Source organism: Aquarana catesbeiana, linkage group LG07 (assembly GCF_042186555.1).
Source record: "Aquarana catesbeiana isolate 2022-GZ linkage group LG07, ASM4218655v1, whole genome shotgun sequence".
NCBI classification, from domain to species: Eukaryota; Metazoa; Chordata; class Amphibia; order Anura; family Ranidae; genus Aquarana; species Aquarana catesbeiana.
In genome coordinates, this window is record NC_133330.1 from 299,193,158 (window position 1) to 299,214,765 (window position 21,608).

A 21,608-nucleotide genomic window follows, 5' to 3' on the forward strand; every position below is an offset into this window, starting at 1 on the left:
TCAGAATTTCCTTGGCTTTGTGTTTGTGATCATTGTCTTGCTGAAATGTCCACCCTCATTTCCTCTTCATCATCCTGATAGATTGCAGCAGATTTTTTATGAAGAATGTCTTAGTACATTTTTCCATTCATCCTTCCTTCAATGACATGAAGTTTGCCAGTACCGTATGCTGAAAAATAGCCCCACACCATGATGTTCCCACCTCCAAACTTCACTGTTGGTATGGGGTGTTTTTGGGGTGATGTGCAGTGCAATTTGATCTCCAAACATGGTGTGTATCATGGCATCCAAAGAATTAAATTTTGGTCTAATCTGACTGTATTCTCCCAGTATTTCACAGGCTTGTCCAAAGTTTTGCATAGCAAACTTTAAACAAGCTTCAACATGCTTTTTCTTCAGGAATGGAGTCTTGTGTGCTGAGTGTGTATCCAGGCCATGGTGGTTGAGTGCATTACTTATTGTTTTCTTTGAAACAATTGTACCTGCTAATTCTGAAGCTCTCCACAAGTGCTCCTTGGCTCTTGGACAATGCTTCTGATAATTCTTTTCACTTGTCTGTCAGAAATCTTTCAAAGAGCACCTGGTTGTGGCTGGTTTATGATAAAATGATGTTCTTTCCACTTCCAGATTATGGCCACAACAGTGCGCACTGGAACATTCAGAAGTTTAGAAATCTTTCTGTAACTATTGCCATCAGTATGTTTTGCAACAATAAGGTTGAAGGTCTTGAGTGAGCTCTTTGCTTTTACCCAGCATGAGATGTTTCTTGTGTGGCACCTTGGTAATGAGACACCTTTTTATAGGCCATAAATTGAGACTGAACCAGCTGATATTTATTAGCACTGACAAGGGGCAGGATTTCGAATTACTGATAAATTTCAGGTGGTGTCTTGGCTTTCCATGCCTTTTTGCATCTCCCATTCTGCATGCGTTCAATACTTTTTCCCTGTGTCATTCCATTTTTTTTTTTTTTACACATAACTCAATTTCTGAACGTATTCGTTTTGGTTTCTTTGTATGTATAGATTGCATGGGTTGTCACTGATGGTGAAAATTTCATGCTAATAGCACCTTTAGAAATATATATGTACCTAGAAAAATGGTGATGTGTTCAATACTTATTTTACCCAGTGTATATGCAAAAATGTGGTAAGGGGCCAGTTGCCCCAGAAGATGTCTATTGCTGATGAAACATATTGGGCAGAGCCTTTACTGATGTCATCGTGTACCAGGACGTGGATGTCCATGCCAGTTTGTTGCTGATTATTGTGCATGTTTTGCATATCGATGTAAGTGTGGTTTGTTTATCGATTAAAGCATTTTATATGGTTTTACACTACAGAGAGGCCTTTTTACTTTCATGACTTATCACATTGAGAGTTGGGCTGTTGTGAGTGTCTGTGGTCAGGAGCGATACAGAGGCTGTGTGGAGGCTCATATCTTCCAGAGAGAGTATATAAACGCTTTACGACTGTCGAGTAACTAAGGTGGTCATGGGAAATGGGTAAGCGTGTCCTCCTTCATCACTTTTTGCTAAAGGTTTCTGGTGGTGGCACTCTGTGAAATAAAGGATGATTTGATTCATTACGTGTCAACACATGGTTAATGGGACGTTCAGTGCCGATTCACACAGGGGCGACTTGTCGGGCAATTTGTCAGCCTGACACTTGTCACGGTGGCATGTCTGCTGACATCCGACCCGGTCTGATCCGCTAAAAATTAGATGGATGGCCCTACGTTCGCATCCGTCCCTGGTGGATCGGATCGGGTGAGATCTGATGAAAATGGACATGCTGTCCATTTTCATCCGATCTCTCCATAGCAACCAGCGGCGCTTGACAAGCCCCTCCCCGCTCAGTGAGCAGAGAGGCACCTGTCATCTGCCGGCTCAGCGGAGATCAACGGAGAGATCTCCCGCTGAGCTGGCGGACTCCGTGGCAGCGGATCCTCCTCGTGGGAATGAAGCCTTAGAGAGGATATCGTCTTTTTTTGTGTTTGCTGCTTTTTTCAAATTTTTCTGTTTTTTGCACATTGTGCAGTTTTTACTTAAACAATTTTAATATAAAGAAACGTACCTGTCCAGGGCTCCAGGCATGTGCTCACCCAAACCGATTCTTCAATTGGCTTCAGGTTCAGGCGCTGGCATTTTAAGTAAGGTAAACTGGCAGTGCAGTGTTCTGGCTTCACAGCCGCTTTCCTACTGCAAAATTGCGAGCCATGCTGCATTTTGTGAATGGTCCCACAGTTACCTCTGACCTGTGATGTGTCCTAGAAGGTTGCAGGGGGGGGGGGGAGGGGCCAAACTTCTGCTCAGATCGCTGCAGTGATCTGACCGGAAGTGGAAGCGGGTACCTGTCAAAACCAGCTCCCCTCTCCCCCAAAAAAATGGCAAGTGCGGCAGTGCAGGGAGGGGGATGTTGCAAACAACCACACTAAAACTGCAAGGTGAAAAAGTCCTGTTTATTGATGATTACCACTTTCTTTACAGATGTCTTCTTTATAAACATGAAATGGATAAATAAGGATAACCTGATTATATTACAGTTGAGCTGATAGTAAACCCACCCTGTAAACATATATACTTCCTCTTTGGTGTCTGCACATTGTATATGATACGGGGGGAGGTGGGGTGCAATTTAACCAGATGTAACATTTTCAAGTTGAGGTCCTCCCATGCCTAATGCAAAACACTCCCAGTGTCTCAATGGCTGCCAACTGCTAATTCAATGCTTCACATTTTTTCAACCCTTATATGTAAATTGCTAGATCAGTGATTATAACTGGGATTATCCACACCCTTCAGTTATATGGGAGCCACATGATGGGGAGTATGGGAATGGACCTCTGAATTATTAAAAAATTATGTTATGTTAGCACAGGGGCCTTCAAACTTTCTAAAAGAAGGGCAGTTTTTGGTCCTTCAGAGTTAAGGAGGGCTGGACTGCGGTCAATGGGAGTACAAACTGGGCCATGATCAGTGGGAGTAGTTAATGCCTTGAGATTGGTATTCATTGCAAGTAAAAAGAAATTACACAGTGCCTGTAGTCAGTAGGACGAAGTATAGTGCCCCATCATTGGTAGTAGTAGGAGGACTAATACCTTATCATTGGTATAAGTAGGAGAAATAGTGCCCCATCCTTAGTGTTAGTAGGAGGAATAGTGGCCCATCATTAGTATTAGTAGGAGGAATAATATCCCATCATTGGTATTAGTAGGAGCAATAGTGGCCCATTATTAGTATTAAAAAGAGGAATAATATCCCATCATTGGTATTAATAGGAGGAATACCGCCCCATCATTGGTATCAGTCGGAGGAACAGTGACCGAATGAATAGTACTCCACTGTTGGTGGCAGAAGGAGGAATACTGCTGCCCCACTGTTGGCGGCAGTGAAAAGGAATGGTGGCAGTGGGAGATTAGTACCTCGTAGCAGTCCCAGGGGCCAGATAAACACATGCAACAGCCTGACTCCAGCCGGCTGGCCACAGTTTGGAGACCACTGGATTACGTTTTTAACTATCACCAATATCAATACAAATTGAGCCCACATTCACATCGGGCCGATTTGACAAGTCAAATCGCCGCCTATTTCCAGCATTTCACCTGGTGACTCGGCAAGTAAGTCTGTTGTTCTTCAACAGAACAAGCTGTCCTGCGGCACTCTAACAAGGGAACCTATAGCGGTTAGCTTTTATTTATTAATGTAGCACCTTTATCCTGGAAGGAAAAACTGTTGCTGCAAGTGCAACGGCAGTATGCGAGCTGGATTTTGGCTTCAATTTGTTGTGCATCTAAAGTTGGCCATACATTTTACCATTTTCTTATTCAATTACTTTTAGATTTACCTTCAACTATGTAGTGCAAGTGCCTGCCTGACTGCATAGTGAAAGTGTTTCGATTTGCCTTTATATTATATGGTTTTGGAAAATTGTACAAGAAACTGGTATAATGTATGGCCGGCCTAAATCTGCTAGTATGTCTAACACTTTCTCCCCCAAACTGACAATGCTGCCGTCAAAAGGTGCCCCTGTGGCCTTTCATCCAGAGCGGGGTCACACTAAGGCAGTTTTCAGGCGCTTTAGTGCTAACGGCCGGGCGTCCCAGTGTGAAAGTAGGCTTATACAGGAGGTGTGTTACTAGCCAGATCAACAGGTAAAAGGGGGGGGGGTTTAAAGCCTAAGCAAAGACAACAAATGCATATACCACATCTTGGTTGGTAAGCTGCAATGAATGTTACAATTTGGGTTTGGTACCGCTTTAGATTAAAAAGTGTTAAACTGCTGTACGAGAGACTCAGATAGTATATAAAAGAACATAAGGGGTATGAAGGAAAAGAAATTGCTTTTCGCTACTGTGCAGCTGGTAAACAACAGTAGTAGTCATGGCTGAGTCTTCAAACCTTATAATCCCAGGAACAATTGCCTTCACTCTAGTTAAAACATTCAATCACTGCTTATACCTTATAGTATAAGTTCATTGCCATTTGTCATATTGTATTGAGTTCATACATTGCGCATGTCACTTCCTTTTCTAGCTGGAAAAGTGTATCCTTCCAGAACTACACACAGTGGATATGGACCATTCCTTTAACTTTGTCACTGGCGACAGTTATTTTAGGCAAAATATGCCCATAGGAAAACATTGATGGCGAGGAGGATGACAGCGTTAACATTGCACACATTTCTCCATAATGGCACTTCATCAATACTGGTCAGCTTCCTCTGTAATTTCTCCTCTTCCTCTTTAGATAGCTTGACTTCAGGCTGCATAGACAATCCACAGAACCAGAAACCAACCTTCTTCCACCAGGGGAACGAAGCAGCTGCAATGAGAATGTGGCTATTATTACAAGAACACAATATGGGGAAAATCCCTCCCCCGAGGAGCACCAGGGGTCCACTAGCACCTAATGGCTTATTATTGGGGGGAGCTGGACCTTGAGCGATTGGAAGACATTGTCAGGTCAGATCTAAGGTAGGTGATTTTCATAGGTCTATAAATGGTTAAAGCTGAACTGCAAACAGCCAAATATATAACCAAAATGCAGAAATGCACGCAAGTGAGCTTTTTTAACTGTCAAAGGATTTGTATTTAAATTGGTTCTAAAGGCTCAATATTTTTTTTTTTTTTACCAGCATGCATTCTATGTATGAAGGTAGAAACCTGTGCAGCACCCCCCCCCCCCCCCCAGATACTTACCTGAGCCCCATCGCGATCTAGCAATGTGCACAAGAGTCTCGACTCTCCATCCTCTCATTGGCGGAGACAGCAGCGAGCGACATTGGCTCCCACTGTTGTCAATCACAGCCATTGAGAGAATGAGAAGAGAGATGGGGTGGGGCAAAGCAATGGCTCAGTGTCTGAATGGACACACAGAGCAGCAGCTCGGGAGCACGCATGTTTGGGTGCCACCACAGCAAACTGTTTGCTGGGGGCACTTAGCAGGAGAATGGAGCCAGGAGCACTGGCATATGACCCGATAAGAGTAGGATCAGGGCTGCTCTATACAAAACCACTGCGCAGAGCAGGTAAAATATTACAGGTTATATAAATAGATAAAATAACTAAAAAAAAACAAACAAAACTTGCCTTTAAATCTATACAATCCGCAAATTAACACAGATCTGCTAGAGAGCAGTGATCTGACTTTTCTAATCTGCAGAGATGAACTCAGAATTGTGCTAAGCTTTGGATCTTGGAGTTGGAGCGGACAACTGCATCCCCTCTTCTCACTGCTACTTACTTACTCCTACACCCCCCCCCCCCCCTTCCAACCCTTCAAAAATAATCTTGCAATGTTACAGGGGTTAATACAAGCCAAAGGATCGGTCATATGTGTTCATCCAGGGCTGGTGCTACCACTAGGCGAACTAGCCGCCTAGGGCACACTGTCAGCTAGGGCGCAGCCAGTGCCACATTCCTCTCCTGTCACCTCCTTAATCCCCAGTGGCTGTCACTTCTAGAGCTGCCATCCCTCCCCTGCCCACACCGATACACCTGCACACAGCGGAAGTGAGCTGAGATTCTGGCACCGGACAAGGTCATTCACTGAATGATGGGGATCGTTGCAGCTGAAAGTCAGCCAAAGCCCCGATTTCTGCCTGTCATCGTCAGCCAGCATGGAGCTTGGGGTGGAGATGTTGGTGTGGCTGGTCTGCAGGAGTGCACCGGAGGAGAGGAAATGTCCGTGCATGGGCTGCAAGTTGAGATGAAGGCGTTCAGGAGCAGGGAGGAGAGGCAGCTGGAGGACGCGCGGGGCCCCTCTCCCATCACCGACTTGCAGTGTGAGAACCAGAGGCTGCGGGAGCAGGTGGACGAACTCTGTTGTCAGGTGGAACCACTGACCTGGGTGGTGGGACTGAGCGGGGACTAACAGACCTGGTACCCTGACCATGCGCTACTTGCTGTGTATATCGGGGCAGCTTAGGTCAGTTCAATGAGGGGGCAGTTTGTGCAGGAAGGGGGTGTAGGTATACAGGAAGCATGGTGTAGGATTAAAGGGGGTGTATACAGAAAAGGGGGTTGTGGGGTTAAAGGGGGGCAGTGTATAAAGCAAGGGTGGTGTAGGATTAAAGGGGGGCAGTGTGTGAGGGACAGAGTGTAGGGTTAAAGAGGGGGGGCATTATGTGCAGAAAGGGGGGGGGAATGTGTAAGTTTGTTTTTTTGGGCGGTGCATGTAGCTGGTCTTGCCTAGTAGTCTAGCACCAGCCCTGAGTTCATCCAGACTGATGACTTTGCCTGCCCTCCCCATTTATAGAAAATAGGTATGCACTAATACACTTTTGTTTACTTGGCGAATAGGCGTACCAATACAGTATTTTGCGCCCATCCATTTTATATAGACGCAAATCACACCACAAAGAATTTCATGCGATTTGAAAAGGAATTTGGGGCTTCTCCTGTTCGTATTACATGTGGTTTCCTGCACCGCTCCTGTGTGAACCCAGGCTGGTCAGTGATTTTGGAGCAGTGCGGGAAACCTCATTGCATGACCTACAGCAGCTCTCTCCCCCCAGCCTCCAGTGGTTCGAGCCATCCACTGGACCCTCTCCCCATCCCACCCCGGTCCCACTGTAACAGATTGCCACGATCCCTGCTGTCAGACGTCGTAAAGCCGCTTTACTGGTCCGGGGATTTGAAAACCATGCGGCTTTCTCTCCTCTCCTTGCAGTGCTGACAGCACGGACTGCATGGATTCTAATTGGTCAGCACCGTCACATAGACGGCACTGACCAATCAGAAGCCATCTAGCCCAGTAATATGGTGCAGCGAGACCAGGTGGAACGGGGAGGGGATCCAATGGATGGCTCAAACCACTGGAGATGTGGGGAACAAAGCCATGGGAGAGGCAAGAGGAGCCCAAGCCACAGGTGTCCCCAGTCAGATCAGGAGCCAGCGGAAGCCGTCATGCAGTATGGTTTCCTGCACCCCTCCTGTGTGAGCTTAGGCTCAGAATCACTAAAGTGAAAGTGTGTATGTGATGAAATGCAGTGCAAATAAAACTGTATAACCACCAGATTCACTCCAATGAAAAATGAATCAAACAATCAATCATAAATGTGCATAATAACTGTGATCAAATACATACATAATGTCATCAATTTGGTAAAAGTCACAAATCAATAGTGTCCAAATGACCAAAATAATGAAAGTCCAAAAAAGCTCATCAAATATTTTCCAGTAAGAAGGTGATTAATCCAATAATTAGGTGACTGTAGGAATCCTCCACCAGCACTCAGGGATCATCTCCATCTGATGAGTAGGCTATTACGGAGATCATAAAATCTTTTGGAAGATTGAAATATATCTGGAGATCCGTCTCGACTGGTCCGGTGGTGGCTCCAGTCAAAATATTCCAAAATAGCCAGACGCATCTAGGTCAGACATGAAACCAAGGAACAATCTCCCATGGTGAAGTATATCATAAAAAGGGGTCTATTTGATAAAAAAAAGTGTCTCCAAACGCCATCCAGCATAAGACAAATGTTAAAAGCATACAAATGGATGCGGGGATGCCGTTTTGCGCTTCACCTGCATTCCACTATAGGCGGAAGTGACGTATCACGCTCGACCATTCCCTACGTGTTTCGTCAGTGCATCTGACATCATTGGTCACATGAGCGGATACATCACCTCCATGGTTTTATACCGTCGCCCTCGAAAGTATCCAATCCTTCCAATTGGTATTGAATTAAATTTAAATTATGTAATGATGAGTATACATGTTTATGTAAATAAAAGGTTATATTACCTAATATTGAAAATGATCACAAAAAAAAATTGGAAATTTAAATTTAAATAGCGTCACATGTGACACGCAGTGGTAGAAAAAATTATGAACAATCTCAAGTGTTATCTCACAAATGTCGCCATCATGTGGCGGCCAAAAGGCATTGCTCCTAACAATTAATCTCATTAAACAAGAAGTTTAGATTGGAAAAGGACATCTTTTACAATAGAATAAAGCATGAAAATCACTAATTATTCGATAAGAAGCAATTCAAGTCTATATCGTCATTAATACCCGTTGGGTTAAGTGTATTCATTCTAAAAATCCACTCAGTTTCATTCTTTGAAATCCTCTGGGTCATATTCCCTCCTCTTCAATGGGGTTCTATTCTATCTATTCCAAAAAAAGTTGCCAGACTTGGATCCCTGTTATGATACATTCTGAAATGATTTGAAAGGCTGTGCTTGGGGAATCCCTTTTTAATATTAAGGTGCTCGTTTATTCTTGTGCTCAAGAACCTAGTGGTCCACCCAATATACTGTAACCCACAGGGACATGCTATTACATATGTGACATGTGTGGATTTGCATGTACTAAACTTCTTGATACTGAATTCTCTACCGGTACAGAAGGATTCAAATTTATCTATTTTTCTAATATTTTCTCTCGTGGTTTTACATGCTTTGCACCTCCGACAATAGAAGAAACTGGTTTGGTCTAGAAAAGTGACCATATTTTTAGGGGGATCATAAATGTTAGGGACTAATTTATTTCTTATGTTTGGTGCTCTACGGTAGATAAATTGTGGACGCTTGGGGATTAAGCCAACTAGAGTCTTGTCCCTAAGTAATATTGCCCAATGTTTCTGCACTATACATTCTAACGCCTTATAATCGCTATTAAAATTATAGTTAGAAAAGGTATCTGTTCACTTATTCTACTCTTTTTTTGGTTTATCCATCAGAAGTGTTGCTCTATCCATTTCCATTACCGGTTTCAGCTATGGCACTAAATTTTGCTCATGGTACCCTTTTTCCTTGAACTTCTTCACGACTAAGTCGGACTGGGTTAAGTAATATCCCAAGCTGTCACAGTTGCGTCGCACATGCATCAACTGTCCTTTCGGGATCCCTCCCATTTGGGGTGATGGCAACTCGTTGTAGGTATGTAACTGTTCCTATCCGTTTCCTTGAAGAAAGTTTGTGATTATAGAATATTCGCCCTTCATCAAAACTAACTCTAAGAAACTCTGCTCATATACATTCCAACTACCAGTAAATTTCAATCCATAGCTATTGTTATTAATGTTTGATAGAAAAAACTCGACTTTCCTCTGTGTCATCCCCTAATATTATAATATCATCTATATATCTTTTGTACAGTGATATTTCTGGTATATCAGTGCCAAACATATTGGTCTCTTCCCATTGGCTCATCAATATATTGGCCACGCTTGGGGCATATTTGGCTCCCATAGCTACACCCCTTATTTGATTGTAATGGGTGCCTTCACGACAAAAGTAGTCATTTTTTATGGACGTAAATCGCAACACAAAGTATTGGTTTTGGGTATCGGGAACATTTTCAGGAATACTCCTGAAAATACTCGGTATCAGCACTGATACCAGTATCGGTGCACCCGTAATAGAAATTGTACTATAGCCTTCATGAATGAAACATGATTTATGAATGGACATTTTAATATTCGCCCCTCCATTCATTTTAAGGGTGGAATTCTGACCACCACTGACAGTTAAAAAGATCATTGGAGTTCCGCTGTTGGCTCTATAAAGTGGCGTTCGACCTAGATATATGAAGGCACCATCAGGCTGGTGGCTAATCAACCACAGCTCAAGGAACCCCTAGACCCTTCTGGAGAAACCCTTATTGTGAATATTTGTTTTAGACTAATCACCTAACTATATCTTTAATGTCTTTTTAAGATGAACAGCTTTCTTAGGAATAATACTCTTCTTACTCACCATTGCTAGCAGATTTCTGCTCTTTGATGGATGAACGTTTGCTTATAATGTCAACTTGTGGTACAACTGATCCCCGTGCTGGAAGAGTAAACAGAAATTGATGTTTAAATTTGTACACTTGTAATGAACCTGTGACCAAAATATATACATATATGTAAATGAGCTTTACAACAAGCCCTCACTGACCTCTGTAGCTGCATATATTGTGGAGCAAATGACAAATTATCCTCAGAGTTCACAGCAGAGTCAGTCAAGTTTTGTGTCAGCAGTTCAGCTCACCTTGCTCCCCCTTCCTAGAATGTCTGTTCTGTGTCTACATTGGAGAAGGGGTCAGCAACCTGCGGCCCACACCTGGCCCACCACCTCTGAATATACGGCCCGCCAGTGCCTGTGATTAATTCACGGGCACCCAGGCAGTGGACTTTTTTCGGCGCTGTCCTCTTCATTGGACAGTAGGGAGCGGTTGTTATCACAGGGCTGGATGGGGGGGACTGCTGGAGTTAACTTTTTCTTTAAACAGCAGATGATTGGTTGCTGGGAGTTCCTAGCAACCAATCACCAGCCTGTTAATGTGAAAAGTTAACTTCAGCAGTTCCCGCCCCCATCCAGCCCTGTGATGCTGATCTCTGCTGCTCTGGTTGCTGTACACCTGTGTAAGGTAGGAGAGTTCTACCTACACAGCGTGTGTTTGTGGGGTGCAGGAGACAGAGGACACTACAGCAAATCCGAATCCCCAGCCACATTCTCCCTCAGGGTGAACTGGCTTTGTATTAGTGAAGCAACTTAAAGTGAGGTAAACCTGTACTATTAATTTTATCATCTTCATTTATTAGCAGGTAAATCCGGCCCTTAAGTGGAAAAAGGTTGCTGACCCCTGCATTAGAGATTAGTAGGCTGGAGCCCTGCTGAGCCACTTCTGGAAAGCTGAGCTGCTGAAAGCTAAAGGCTCCTGTTGTAAATTTTGTGGATGAATGGCTCCACGATGCCTTCAGCTAAAGAGGTCATTTCTGTTTTTTAAAGCTCATTTACTCTTTGTAAAGAACATATAAATAATTTGAATGCCTGTAGCTGACCCCTGTTGCACTTAAACTGATTGTAAAGTCTTGTTTTTTTTCTTTTTTTAAAGTTAAAAATAACAAACATGAAAAGAAACAAAGGAACCACACACTTATATCATACATGACATATCATCATAGTGAATAAATACATCTTCATTTAAACTATAAAAGAAGGTAGAAGATTAAATAGATGGAAAGATTGAAAAAAAAAATTACTGAAGTTCCGCTTTAAATTATAAAAGATACATAAAAATTGTGAAGTCCATGTATAGATCCCACACGTGAATAACTTCCTCAAAGTGTATAGGAAAAGGTTCCTTTCCACCAACATGCAGACACTATGCACTCACCAGACCTAATTGACTCCTATTACAGGGAGTCAAATTGCACATATGGGAAAATCCAAGATGTCATACATGAAGTCACAGGAATGCATTCAAACCACTGCGGTCATCCTATCTATCCATCTATCTATATATAATATATTTATTTATTATAAAAAGCTCTAGTGCTGGCATATAGAGAGGGAGAGGAAACAACACTCTTATGGTACAGCATTTCAGATTATTTATTGTATAGGAAGCACCAGTTTGCGTTCCACATGCATTTCAGCTGACCTATACAATACATGCTGATCCCTTTCACCATTGATGTACGTGCAATACATATCTTCTTTTTTAAAATAAATGATCTGAAATACTGCACCATGAGAGTGCTCTTTCCTCTCCCGCTCTATATTGTAATTTGACTCCCTGTAATAGGGGTCAATTAAGTCTGGTGAGTGCATAGTGTCTGCATGTTGGTGGAGAGGAACCTTTCCTATACTCACTGAAGACGTTATTCACATGTGGGATCTATACATGGACTTCACAATTTTTATGTATCTTTTATAATTGAAAGCGGAACTTCAGTAATTTTTTCAATCTTTCCATCTATTAAATCTTCTGCCCTTGTTTTAACTTTGGATAATAAAACTTTTTTTTATTCTGCCAGTAAATACCTTATATAGCCCACTTCTTGTTTGTCTAGAAAAAAGCCTAGGCTTATGACATCATGCACAGCGCTCCCTCTCTCTCTCATGAGAATTTACCAGGAAGGGAGGGGGGCGAGTCATAAGAGGGCCAATGAGAGCTGCAGAGCTGGAGGTGTGTCTGTGTAAATCTAAGAAGTGAACAGGCAGCAGCTTCAGCTGCCCACAGTTAAAAATGTTGCAGCCAGACTCAGTGGAGGGCAATTTCTGCAGCATATTTGGCAAGTACAGAATCACAGTGTATATAAAATATTATGCAAAGTGGTTGGAGGGAAGCTTCAGAATGGCAAATATGTTTTTATTACAAATTATGTGAGCAGACTGCAGTTCCTCTTTAAATTAAGATCTATTTGTTTATTCACTATGGTGATATGTAATTTATGATATAAGAGCATTGTTCCTTTGTTTCTTTCCACGTTATAGGTTTTTTTGCACTTTACAACACGCAGCTCTTTATTGTAGTTTATTTGTTTTTTTTTTCCTGTGAAATCAAAAAAAATTGGATTTCCTATACCACAGACAATGGTCCCCAGGACCAATAACAAGGGTGAATCTCCCAAGCAGGTAAAACACATTTGAGAAGTCCAGAAGTTGATTTTATTATTTTATTTATTTCAGGTACTTATATAGCGCCGTCAATTTATGCAGTGCTTTACATATATATATTATACATTCACATCAGTCCCTATACCCTCAAGGAGCTTACAATCTAAGGTCCCTAACTCACATTCATACCTATACTAGGGCTGATTTAGACAGGATCCAGTTAACCTACCAGCATGTCTTTGGAGTGTGGGAGGAAACCGGAGTACCTGGAGGAAACCCACGCAGACACAGGGAGAACATGCAAACTCCAGGCAGGTAGTGTCGTGGTCGGGATTTGAACCAGCGACCCTTCTTACTGCTAGGTGAGAGTGCTACCCACTGCGCCACTGTGCCGCACACTGTGCTTTTAAGAGATAACCACTTGCCGACTGCCCTATATCAGATTTAGTGCTACAGGGCGGCCATTCTATAATTATATATATATATATATATATATATATATACACATATACACACACACACACATATATACATACACATACATACATATACACACACACATATACACTCTACACTCATACACACACGCGATTCTGCACTTTGGGGTTGGGGGACACGCACGCCGCTTCTGCTGTGATCAATTACAGCAGAAGCTGATCTGTGGGTGACAGGTAATGGATGTCCGCCGGGATCCACTGATCGCCGAGGAGGCAGGCTGGACAAAGCTCTGCAGGTGTAAATAATGCAGAGCTCTGTCCTGTCAGCGGAGATGTGCTGGATTTTGTTTCCCTGCGAAGAAGGGAATAAAATCCAGCACATCCCTTAGTAAAAGCAGCACACTGTGTACACAAACACTGGTTAGACACACATTTAACCCTTTGATCGCCATAGAGGTTTAACCCCTTCCCAGCCAGTCTTAATTAGTACAGTGACATATTTTTAGCCCTGATCACCATTAGTGTCACTGGCTCCCACAAAGTGTCAGATTGTCCACCGCAATATCTTAGTCCCGCTATAAGTCACTGATCGCCGCCATTACTGGTATAAAAAAAAAACAACTAAAAATTCCAGTATATATGCCATAGTTTGTAGATGCTATAACTCAGGTGTAGGCGCAGCCCAAGCAATGTAGGCTTATTGGCATTTTTATTACCAAAAATATGTAGAATACATATTGGCCTAAATTTATTTATGAAGAGGTTTGATTTGACATTTTTTATTGGATAGGTTTGGATTGGATAGGATTGGATTTAGATAGCAGAAAGTAAAAAAATATTGCTTTTTTTTTTTTTTTTTCCACAATTGTTTTTTTTTGGTTTATAGCGCAAAAATAAAAAAACGCAGTGGTGATCAAATACCCCCCAAAGAAAGCTCTATTTGTACCAAAAAATTGACATAAATGTAATTTATATACAGCGTTGCAAGACCGCACAATTGCCAGTTAAAGTAATGCAGTGTGGTATAGCAAAAAAAGGCCATTCAGGGGATTAGAAATTTTCTGAAGGGGGGACCTTCGTGACCCCTGAACTGCATTGTATTTCTGGTAAATGTAACTTAGATCAACTTCTGGACTTTACAAATGTGTCTTACTCTTTCCATAACTTTAGTCTGCATGATACGTGCCAATCTTTGGTTGTCTTTTGGAGTGCTTCCTAAAGGGAAACTCATTTGTCCTAACCTAAACAGACATTTTTTTTTTTTTTTTTTAACCATAGATTTTTATTAAATTCCACAATGTACATGAAAAATAGAAAGCAGGTCTTACAGCATAAGAAACATACAAAGTGGGTACCAAAAAGCGAACTTACTCTAGAAACATTAGGATTATACTTATGCAGATAGGGTTAACACCGCTTACTATAGCTTTTCATTTCCTGCTTTTTCCTAAATATCAAGGCCGGCATACAGCGTAATTTGCTGTTGTTTTTACATAGCTGGAGCCTAACACTAGGATGTCAGCGATCCCAGGCAAAATGGCCGCTGTTGGAGCCAAACACTAGGATGTCAGCGGTCCCAGGCAAAATGGCCGCTGTGACAGTATAAATTACACATGGAGCGCCCGTCCTATTAGATCCCCCAGATGAAGGCACGTATACCCTGTGCCGAAGACGCGTAAGGGAGGGGCAGGACGGAGCTTTCTACACACAGACAGGCAGAGGATTGTACACCGCACCGCACACCACAGGATTCATCTGTATTGCATACTTTGGATAGGATAGTGCACTGACGCACCCAAGCATTATCATCACCAGCAGACCCTGTATGAGCCCTGGAGTGGCTCTAATGCGTGTTTTGACACTGTTTAGCCACTGTGTCACATGCTCTAAGGTGAGCGCATTATCCATTGGGGGTCACTGGAGAGCACTGCAGCATGCCATAACGTGCACATCTCTTAAGAAGAGCATGAGGAATATTTAGCACTTTTTCATAAATACAAGCATGAGGAATGCCTGCTATTTGTTTGGACACTATTGTGCACTTTGATTTATATACTCTTGTGAATGGTTTGGACTGAGATATATTCATTTGTATGAATTGGTTTCGGACACTTTATTTATCAAGTAGCACTTATATATTTTTGTTAATTATTTAAAGGATTTTTTTCTTTTCTTTCTCACTTTTTTTTTTTTTTGCATGTTGCTTGTTACCATTTATTCATATATTCAATTGTGGATTTTAGTCACTTTCTTCACAGGCGTTAGACACTGTTTGTAATTTTCAATATTGTATAGATTTATTATATTCTTTGTTCACGTATTTATAGCCTTTAGCGCATGCACATATATTTATTTTACTCTAGAAACATTACTACATTTGCTCGGGCTTCTTAAAAAGATACAGAATATGACCTCAACAGGAGGTATGGCCTGTCCCCCCAACTGGGTACACTGTGAGCAGGTCTATTAGACTTTTAGGAAGTAGCCTGCCTTGGACCTTATTGAGGGTCTCTGGATATAAGACGTGTAGCAAGTTCTTAAAGAAAAGGGCCACTAAAAAAAAAAAAAAAAAAAAAAAAAAAATTAAAAGTCAGGACACTTGGACACTTACCTGTCCCTGGGTCCAGCGATGCGGGGGATCGAAGCCCCGCTCGTCTCCCCCTCCATTTGGCGGCGCCTGCATTGCAACTGTGGGCGCCAGGCTGTGGCTTCACAGCCTGGCACCCACTGCGCATGCGCAAGTGGCGCCGAGCGCCGTGCGCCGTGATTGGCCGCTCAGTCACCTGGGACCTGTAATGGGTCCCAGATGATTGACAGGAGGGAGGGAGCAGAGCTGAGCCCTTCCTGTGCCGAGACGGAAGTGATGTCACCAGCCCAGGCACTGAAGGAGGCAGACTACGAGGGACCCCCTAGCAACAGGCATTTAGAGGTGAGTAAAAAAAAAAAAAAAAATCCAAATTTTTTTTGTATTTTTTTTTAGGATTTTTCATGTAGTTTTTTTTTTGTGGGTGGAACCCCACTTTAAGTGTAATAATATCAACCAATAAACGATCAGTAAACTTCTCTTCTGAAACAAAGTAGTACACATATGCCGATTATGCTGTGATCAGCTACTCCTATTGTTATTTATGGGTCACAGGAGATGACCACAGCTAATATTAGGTCTTACCACTACATGGTTGGTAGTTCTTATGCCAGTCAGTATTCACAGGAGAAACTAATTATACACCATAAATCATAAATGTGAGGAGGCATTCTAAGATGTCCTTCAGATTTCCCAGTGTTTATGGAACGTTGGGGCTCTTCTTTCTTAATAAGCAAGAATTGTTTCCATGGTATATTGTGAATTCAATCTAGATATTACCTCTTTAATTTTTGGAGGTGCTTTGGGGCACCATTCCTTTGCTAGTGTAATAAGATATTGATAACTACTTTCCTTGTCAGCGGGGGGGAGTGTTCAATACCAAGGCTTAAGAGAGTGAACGCGAGAGTTAAGGTATATTTGATTCCTGTAGTTACTTGGATAAGGGACGAGACATCCGTCCAGAAAGAACATATTACATTACAGCTCCAAAGTATGTGTAGTAGGCTACCAGTAGAATGACAATCACGCCAGCATAGTATTGAGATATTTGGGTACATTTTATTTAGGCGTAGAGGTGTGAGGTACCATCTATGCAGTATCTTTTGTGCCTTTTCCCAGGATCTGCCATTGTGTTTTATAGCTAAATGCCACTGATGTAAGGAGAATTATTTTTTTAATTCTTGTTCCCATTTTGCCATGTTGGGTATTTTAGTTTGCATATACAGGGGGGTAGAGAATGTATAAAACAGGAATATTCCCTTGTGTTTAGCTGGGTATTTATTTATCAAGTAGTTCCAAAGTATTTGAGGTAGCTCTATTGGGCTATTTTTGTTAGTTGGTGAGCAGTGCTTAGTTTATTTGGAATATTTTATATCTATCCATCGTGTCCTGTTCAAGTAGATCAGACGTGGAGAAGTGTGCTCCTTGTTTCCTCCAAGACTGGGTCCTAAACAGACATTTGAAACAAGATCTAGTGCTCAACACTTCATACCTTCTGTAGCAAATCAAATCTGACAGAGGTTTTAACTTTTTCACATTCTACCCTAAACATAAAAAATTGAGTTTACATATTAAAAAAAAAATGTATGTATATATTATATATATAGATCTATATAGATCTATATAGATCTATATATATCTCATTTGAAACCTTTAGAGCCAAATTATTCCAATTATAAAAGAAAGGAATGTCATTGGAGATATAATTTTCATGAGACTGGCTGGTGAATGCTCCTGCACAAAGTCAGTACAGGCGGTCCCCTAGTTACAAACATCCGACTTACAAACGACTCCTAATTACAAACAGAGGGAGACAACAGGAAGTGAGAGGAAATCTATTCCTAGGAAGGGAACTTCACTCCTGTAAGCAGGGGCGGACTGACCATTGAGCGACTCGGGCAGTGCCCGAGGGCCCTGGGCCACTAGGGGGCCCCATCAGGGTTGCCAGCCTCAGTAAAACCAGGGACAGTATGTATAAATCTGTGTTTTTTTTTACATCTGTCTGTGTATACTGTGTGATTGTATACTGTGTGTGTGTATACTGTGTGATTGTATACTGTGTGTGTGTATACTGTGTGATTGTATACTGTGTGTGTGTATACTGTGTGGCCCCATAATCTCTGATTGCCTGGGGGCCCCATAATCTCCTATTGCCTGGGGGCCCCATGAGCTATCAGTCCACCCCTGCCTGTAAGAGTTGTTATGGGGAAAAAGTACCTCAACTGAAACTTTATTACCAAGGCTTGTTTCCACAACAACCCAAAATTTTCAAAATCCAATTGTCATTGGGACAGAAAGTGAGGTGAAATCTTCTGAACAGGGACACAGACAGCAAAACAAATGTTACAGGAGTGATGATAACCCTTCCCTATGCTATCCAAAAAGCTTCAAAATAGTTTTTTTGGCTGCAGCTACAGTTAAAAAATGTACCTGTTCCAACTTACAAACAGATTCAATTTAAGAACATACCTATAGACCCGATCTTGTTTGTAACCCGGGGACTGCCCGTATATCTGCAGAATAGATGAACATAAATTACCTGGGTCATTCTCAATTAGCAGGATGTTGGAAGGTATTTCAACATTATCTGATGTCTTTTCATTTTCCTCCAGGTTGGTATTTTTCGCTAGTCTGTTTCGTGTCCACCAAGTGAAACGACCAATCTAAGCAAATCAAAGGAAAATACACTGATGACTAACAAGTGTAACACAAGAAAGGAAAACATGAAGCAGTTCCAAGGACTTTTACCTTCCTAAAATTAGTCCTTTTTATTGTTCAACCAGTCCTTGGTCTAGTGTGGTCACCTTTTCTTCAAGCTAAACTCCAACACTTTGGCGGCGCTCCGCAAAATAAATCTTTTAAGGGGTGTGGCAGGTCGAGCCTGTACCACTGGTTAAAATGGCGGTCTGTGCCAGATTTTCTAGGAAACAGGCATACTAATGGTGCAGCTGTGCGCTGGGTTTCATGTTGGGGACAGAGTTAGAGGTGAGTGGCCCCACTCTCCCGAGGGGTTCAGTCTGTGAAGGGGGCTGTGAGGTGTACATCGCATTGTACTGTCCAGGTCAGGACAGACAAAGGCCCAAGCATGTGAAGATGTAGCAGCTGGGAGCTGCAGGAGAAATAGTCAAGCTGACCAAGTTATAGAGCTTTGTGCACGAGCACTGGGACTGTGTGTTTGATGGTCTGGAGGAACAAGGCAGGAGACCAAGACAGGAGGACAAGGCAGGAGGCATGAGCAGTGAAGCTGCAAAGAGCCATGAAGCTGAATTCCAAGTTTTGTTGCATTGATGGTTAGAACCACCTGCGTGGGAACTTTTTGCTTTGTTTTAAATAAAAGTGGGCAGAAAACGTACTTCTGGCATGGAGTAAACTTACTGTTTGGCACTACCAATGAGCTACAAATTCCCCAACTTGTCACAGGGGGAACACTGTTGACTCTGGTGTAAAGGGGAACTCTGATATACGGTTTCTGCTCACCAAAGCTCCCACTTACATCAGAGCATTACCACTAGCATTCCCCCTTAAATCAGGGTTCCCAAAGCCCCCCTTACATCAGAGTCTGCAGAGCACCTCTGGGCAGGGCGAGAGACAGTATCGCAGACACTGCAGCCATTCCACCGGACGGTTGGCAAACCTGGTTAGGGTGTGCCCAGGCACAGTACCCATACACACGCCTATGCACTCGGCAGTTGTGATACTCGACTACTTGCTGAGCTACAGTCCAGTCAAAGCATATGTGTGCACAGGGCAGCAGGGGGAATCTGCGCCACACTGGGAGATTAGGATGTGCCCAGGCACACCAGCCCCCCCACCCCATCCCCTCGTACGCAAGCCTATGGGTCTAAAAAATATATGTCTGGGTTCCAGGGGGTCTGAAACCTGGACACATGATTCAATACCCGGACTATTTGTGTGAATCCCAGACTGGTGGCAACCTTATCTTGGTTTTGCCTTTATGAAATATGGCTGTTAAATAATGACCAAGAGTATGGGTTTGCGGCTACATTAAACTCTTGGTAGCCATCTTTTTGCTTTCCTTCCAGGTACCTGTTTTAAAGATGACAACACCAGATCAAGTGACTATCTCATGTTTGTAGGTGCATGAAGAAGGGGCTGGCTGCTGGAAGAGTGAACGATTAAGAGTGAAAGTTATCAGGTGTTTTAAAAAACCTATACTGATTGCTATTGCTCCAAACTGATATTCTCTTTCATCACTCTCCATTCCTCCACTAACTTCCCCTTTCATTGACATACAAAAGCTGACACTGAGTTTATGACAAGGCCACATGCACTGAGCATTTAGCCCCTGTGCATGCAATCCCAGCAGTTTTGGGTGCCCAGGAGGCATAGGTGCAGCGTCCAGCTCCGCTGCCTGCAGCCTGTCAAAGTTTATGACAAACTGCAATGCACTGTGGCTGGATGTGATTGAAGGCCAGTGGTACTCATGTTTAGCGACCCATGCGTTCAGAGACATATGTGTTCTGAGCATACATCCCTGAATGCTTAGAGCCTTAAAACGCAAGCACCACTTGCTACAGTGACCAGATAACACAAATTACTTAATATTCACTATGATCTTTCCGATTCTCCTCCTGGGCAATCTGAAAGCAGGTCCTGAGACCCCGAATGGCCAAGGAGTCTTAGGACTCCTGGCCAATCGGGTCTTAGGACCCATTTATTATTTGTCCGGAAGAAGAAGCAACAGCTCCGAAGCGAGGAGTAGCTAGAGCGAGGAGCATCAGCCCTACCCCAGGGATCCTTGTCATCTGCCTCCTAAGGTAAGGAAGCCTCTGAACGCCACCTTCCCGACCCCTCAAACATTAAAGCACCAGCCGCCACGGATGTTGTGCAAGAGGGGAAAGCATTAAAGACAGTAACACAAAAAAGCAGTATTAAAAATTAAACATATTTTCTCCATCACTAGCCCAGCATACATGCTTTTTGAATTGTTAGGAGTAAAAATAAAAACCCATCATAGAGACAGACTCCTTCTTAAAGACTTCAGAAAGCAGGCAAGTCTGCTGACAGATGCAAAAGATCTTACCAGTGTCACTGATCAATATAACAAGACAGTGGGCAATTCAACTCAAAAACAACCAAACCATCTGTTTCCGAAAACTTATATTCCCCTATTTGATGCAACGAAGTAGAATACAGTCTTACCTTCTCATCGGGTATAGCTGGGGTAAACAGGCTAATCACAATGCAGACAATTGCTGTAAACCCAAAAAGAAAGATTGCAAAATACAAATAGTGAACATCCTTCAGCAAAGCCGGACGGGTGTCCTTCTCTCCGCAGTTTGGGGCTCGATATACAAAATCCATTATCATTCGAACCAAACCCACTACCAGCCCAAGGATCAGACCCCAGAAGGCTCCCTGCAGAGACAAAAGAATGAAGAAAGTAACCAATGACAGAATGTGAAGTTACTCAAAGTGGACCTGTTTTGTAGAAAAGGCAAATACTTACCAACTGACCTTGTTCCTGACACCAGCCTAGAAGTTCAGATCTCTCTATCTATATCCATAAACCTCTATATCCATCTCTCTATCTATATCTATAGCTAGTTTTTGCTTGCATCCTCCCATATAGTGAGTAGAAAATGGTTCTCCATTTAGAGGAGAAAGGACATCATAGGGGAGGCTTTTACGGCTAGTGATTACCGTAATAGTGAATATCTGTGAGGCAGGCTGCAAAGGGTTAAAGAAAACCTGTACTATTGCTGACCTATCCTTCTGAA

General features: G+C 42.6%; 1 protein-coding gene across 1 annotated transcript in view; it reads right to left on the reverse strand.

Annotated features, from left to right (window-relative positions):
* Nucleotides 1-2,493: 2,493 nt before the first annotated feature.
* LOC141103692 (sodium/glucose cotransporter 4-like) overlaps nucleotides 2,494-21,608 on the reverse strand; it is a 119,791-nt gene continuing 100,676 nt past the window's right edge. Inside the window, exons 13-16 of the mRNA XM_073593581.1 lie at nucleotides 21,031-21,246; nucleotides 18,407-18,530; nucleotides 10,213-10,290; nucleotides 2,494-4,822 (exon numbers count right to left, since the gene is read on the reverse strand). Coding sequence (XP_073449682.1) covers nucleotides 4,614-4,822; nucleotides 10,213-10,290; nucleotides 18,407-18,530; nucleotides 21,031-21,246 — 627 coding nt within the window. The 3' untranslated portion in view covers nucleotides 2,494-4,613. The remainder of the gene's footprint in view (nucleotides 4,823-10,212; nucleotides 10,291-18,406; nucleotides 18,531-21,030; nucleotides 21,247-21,608) is intronic.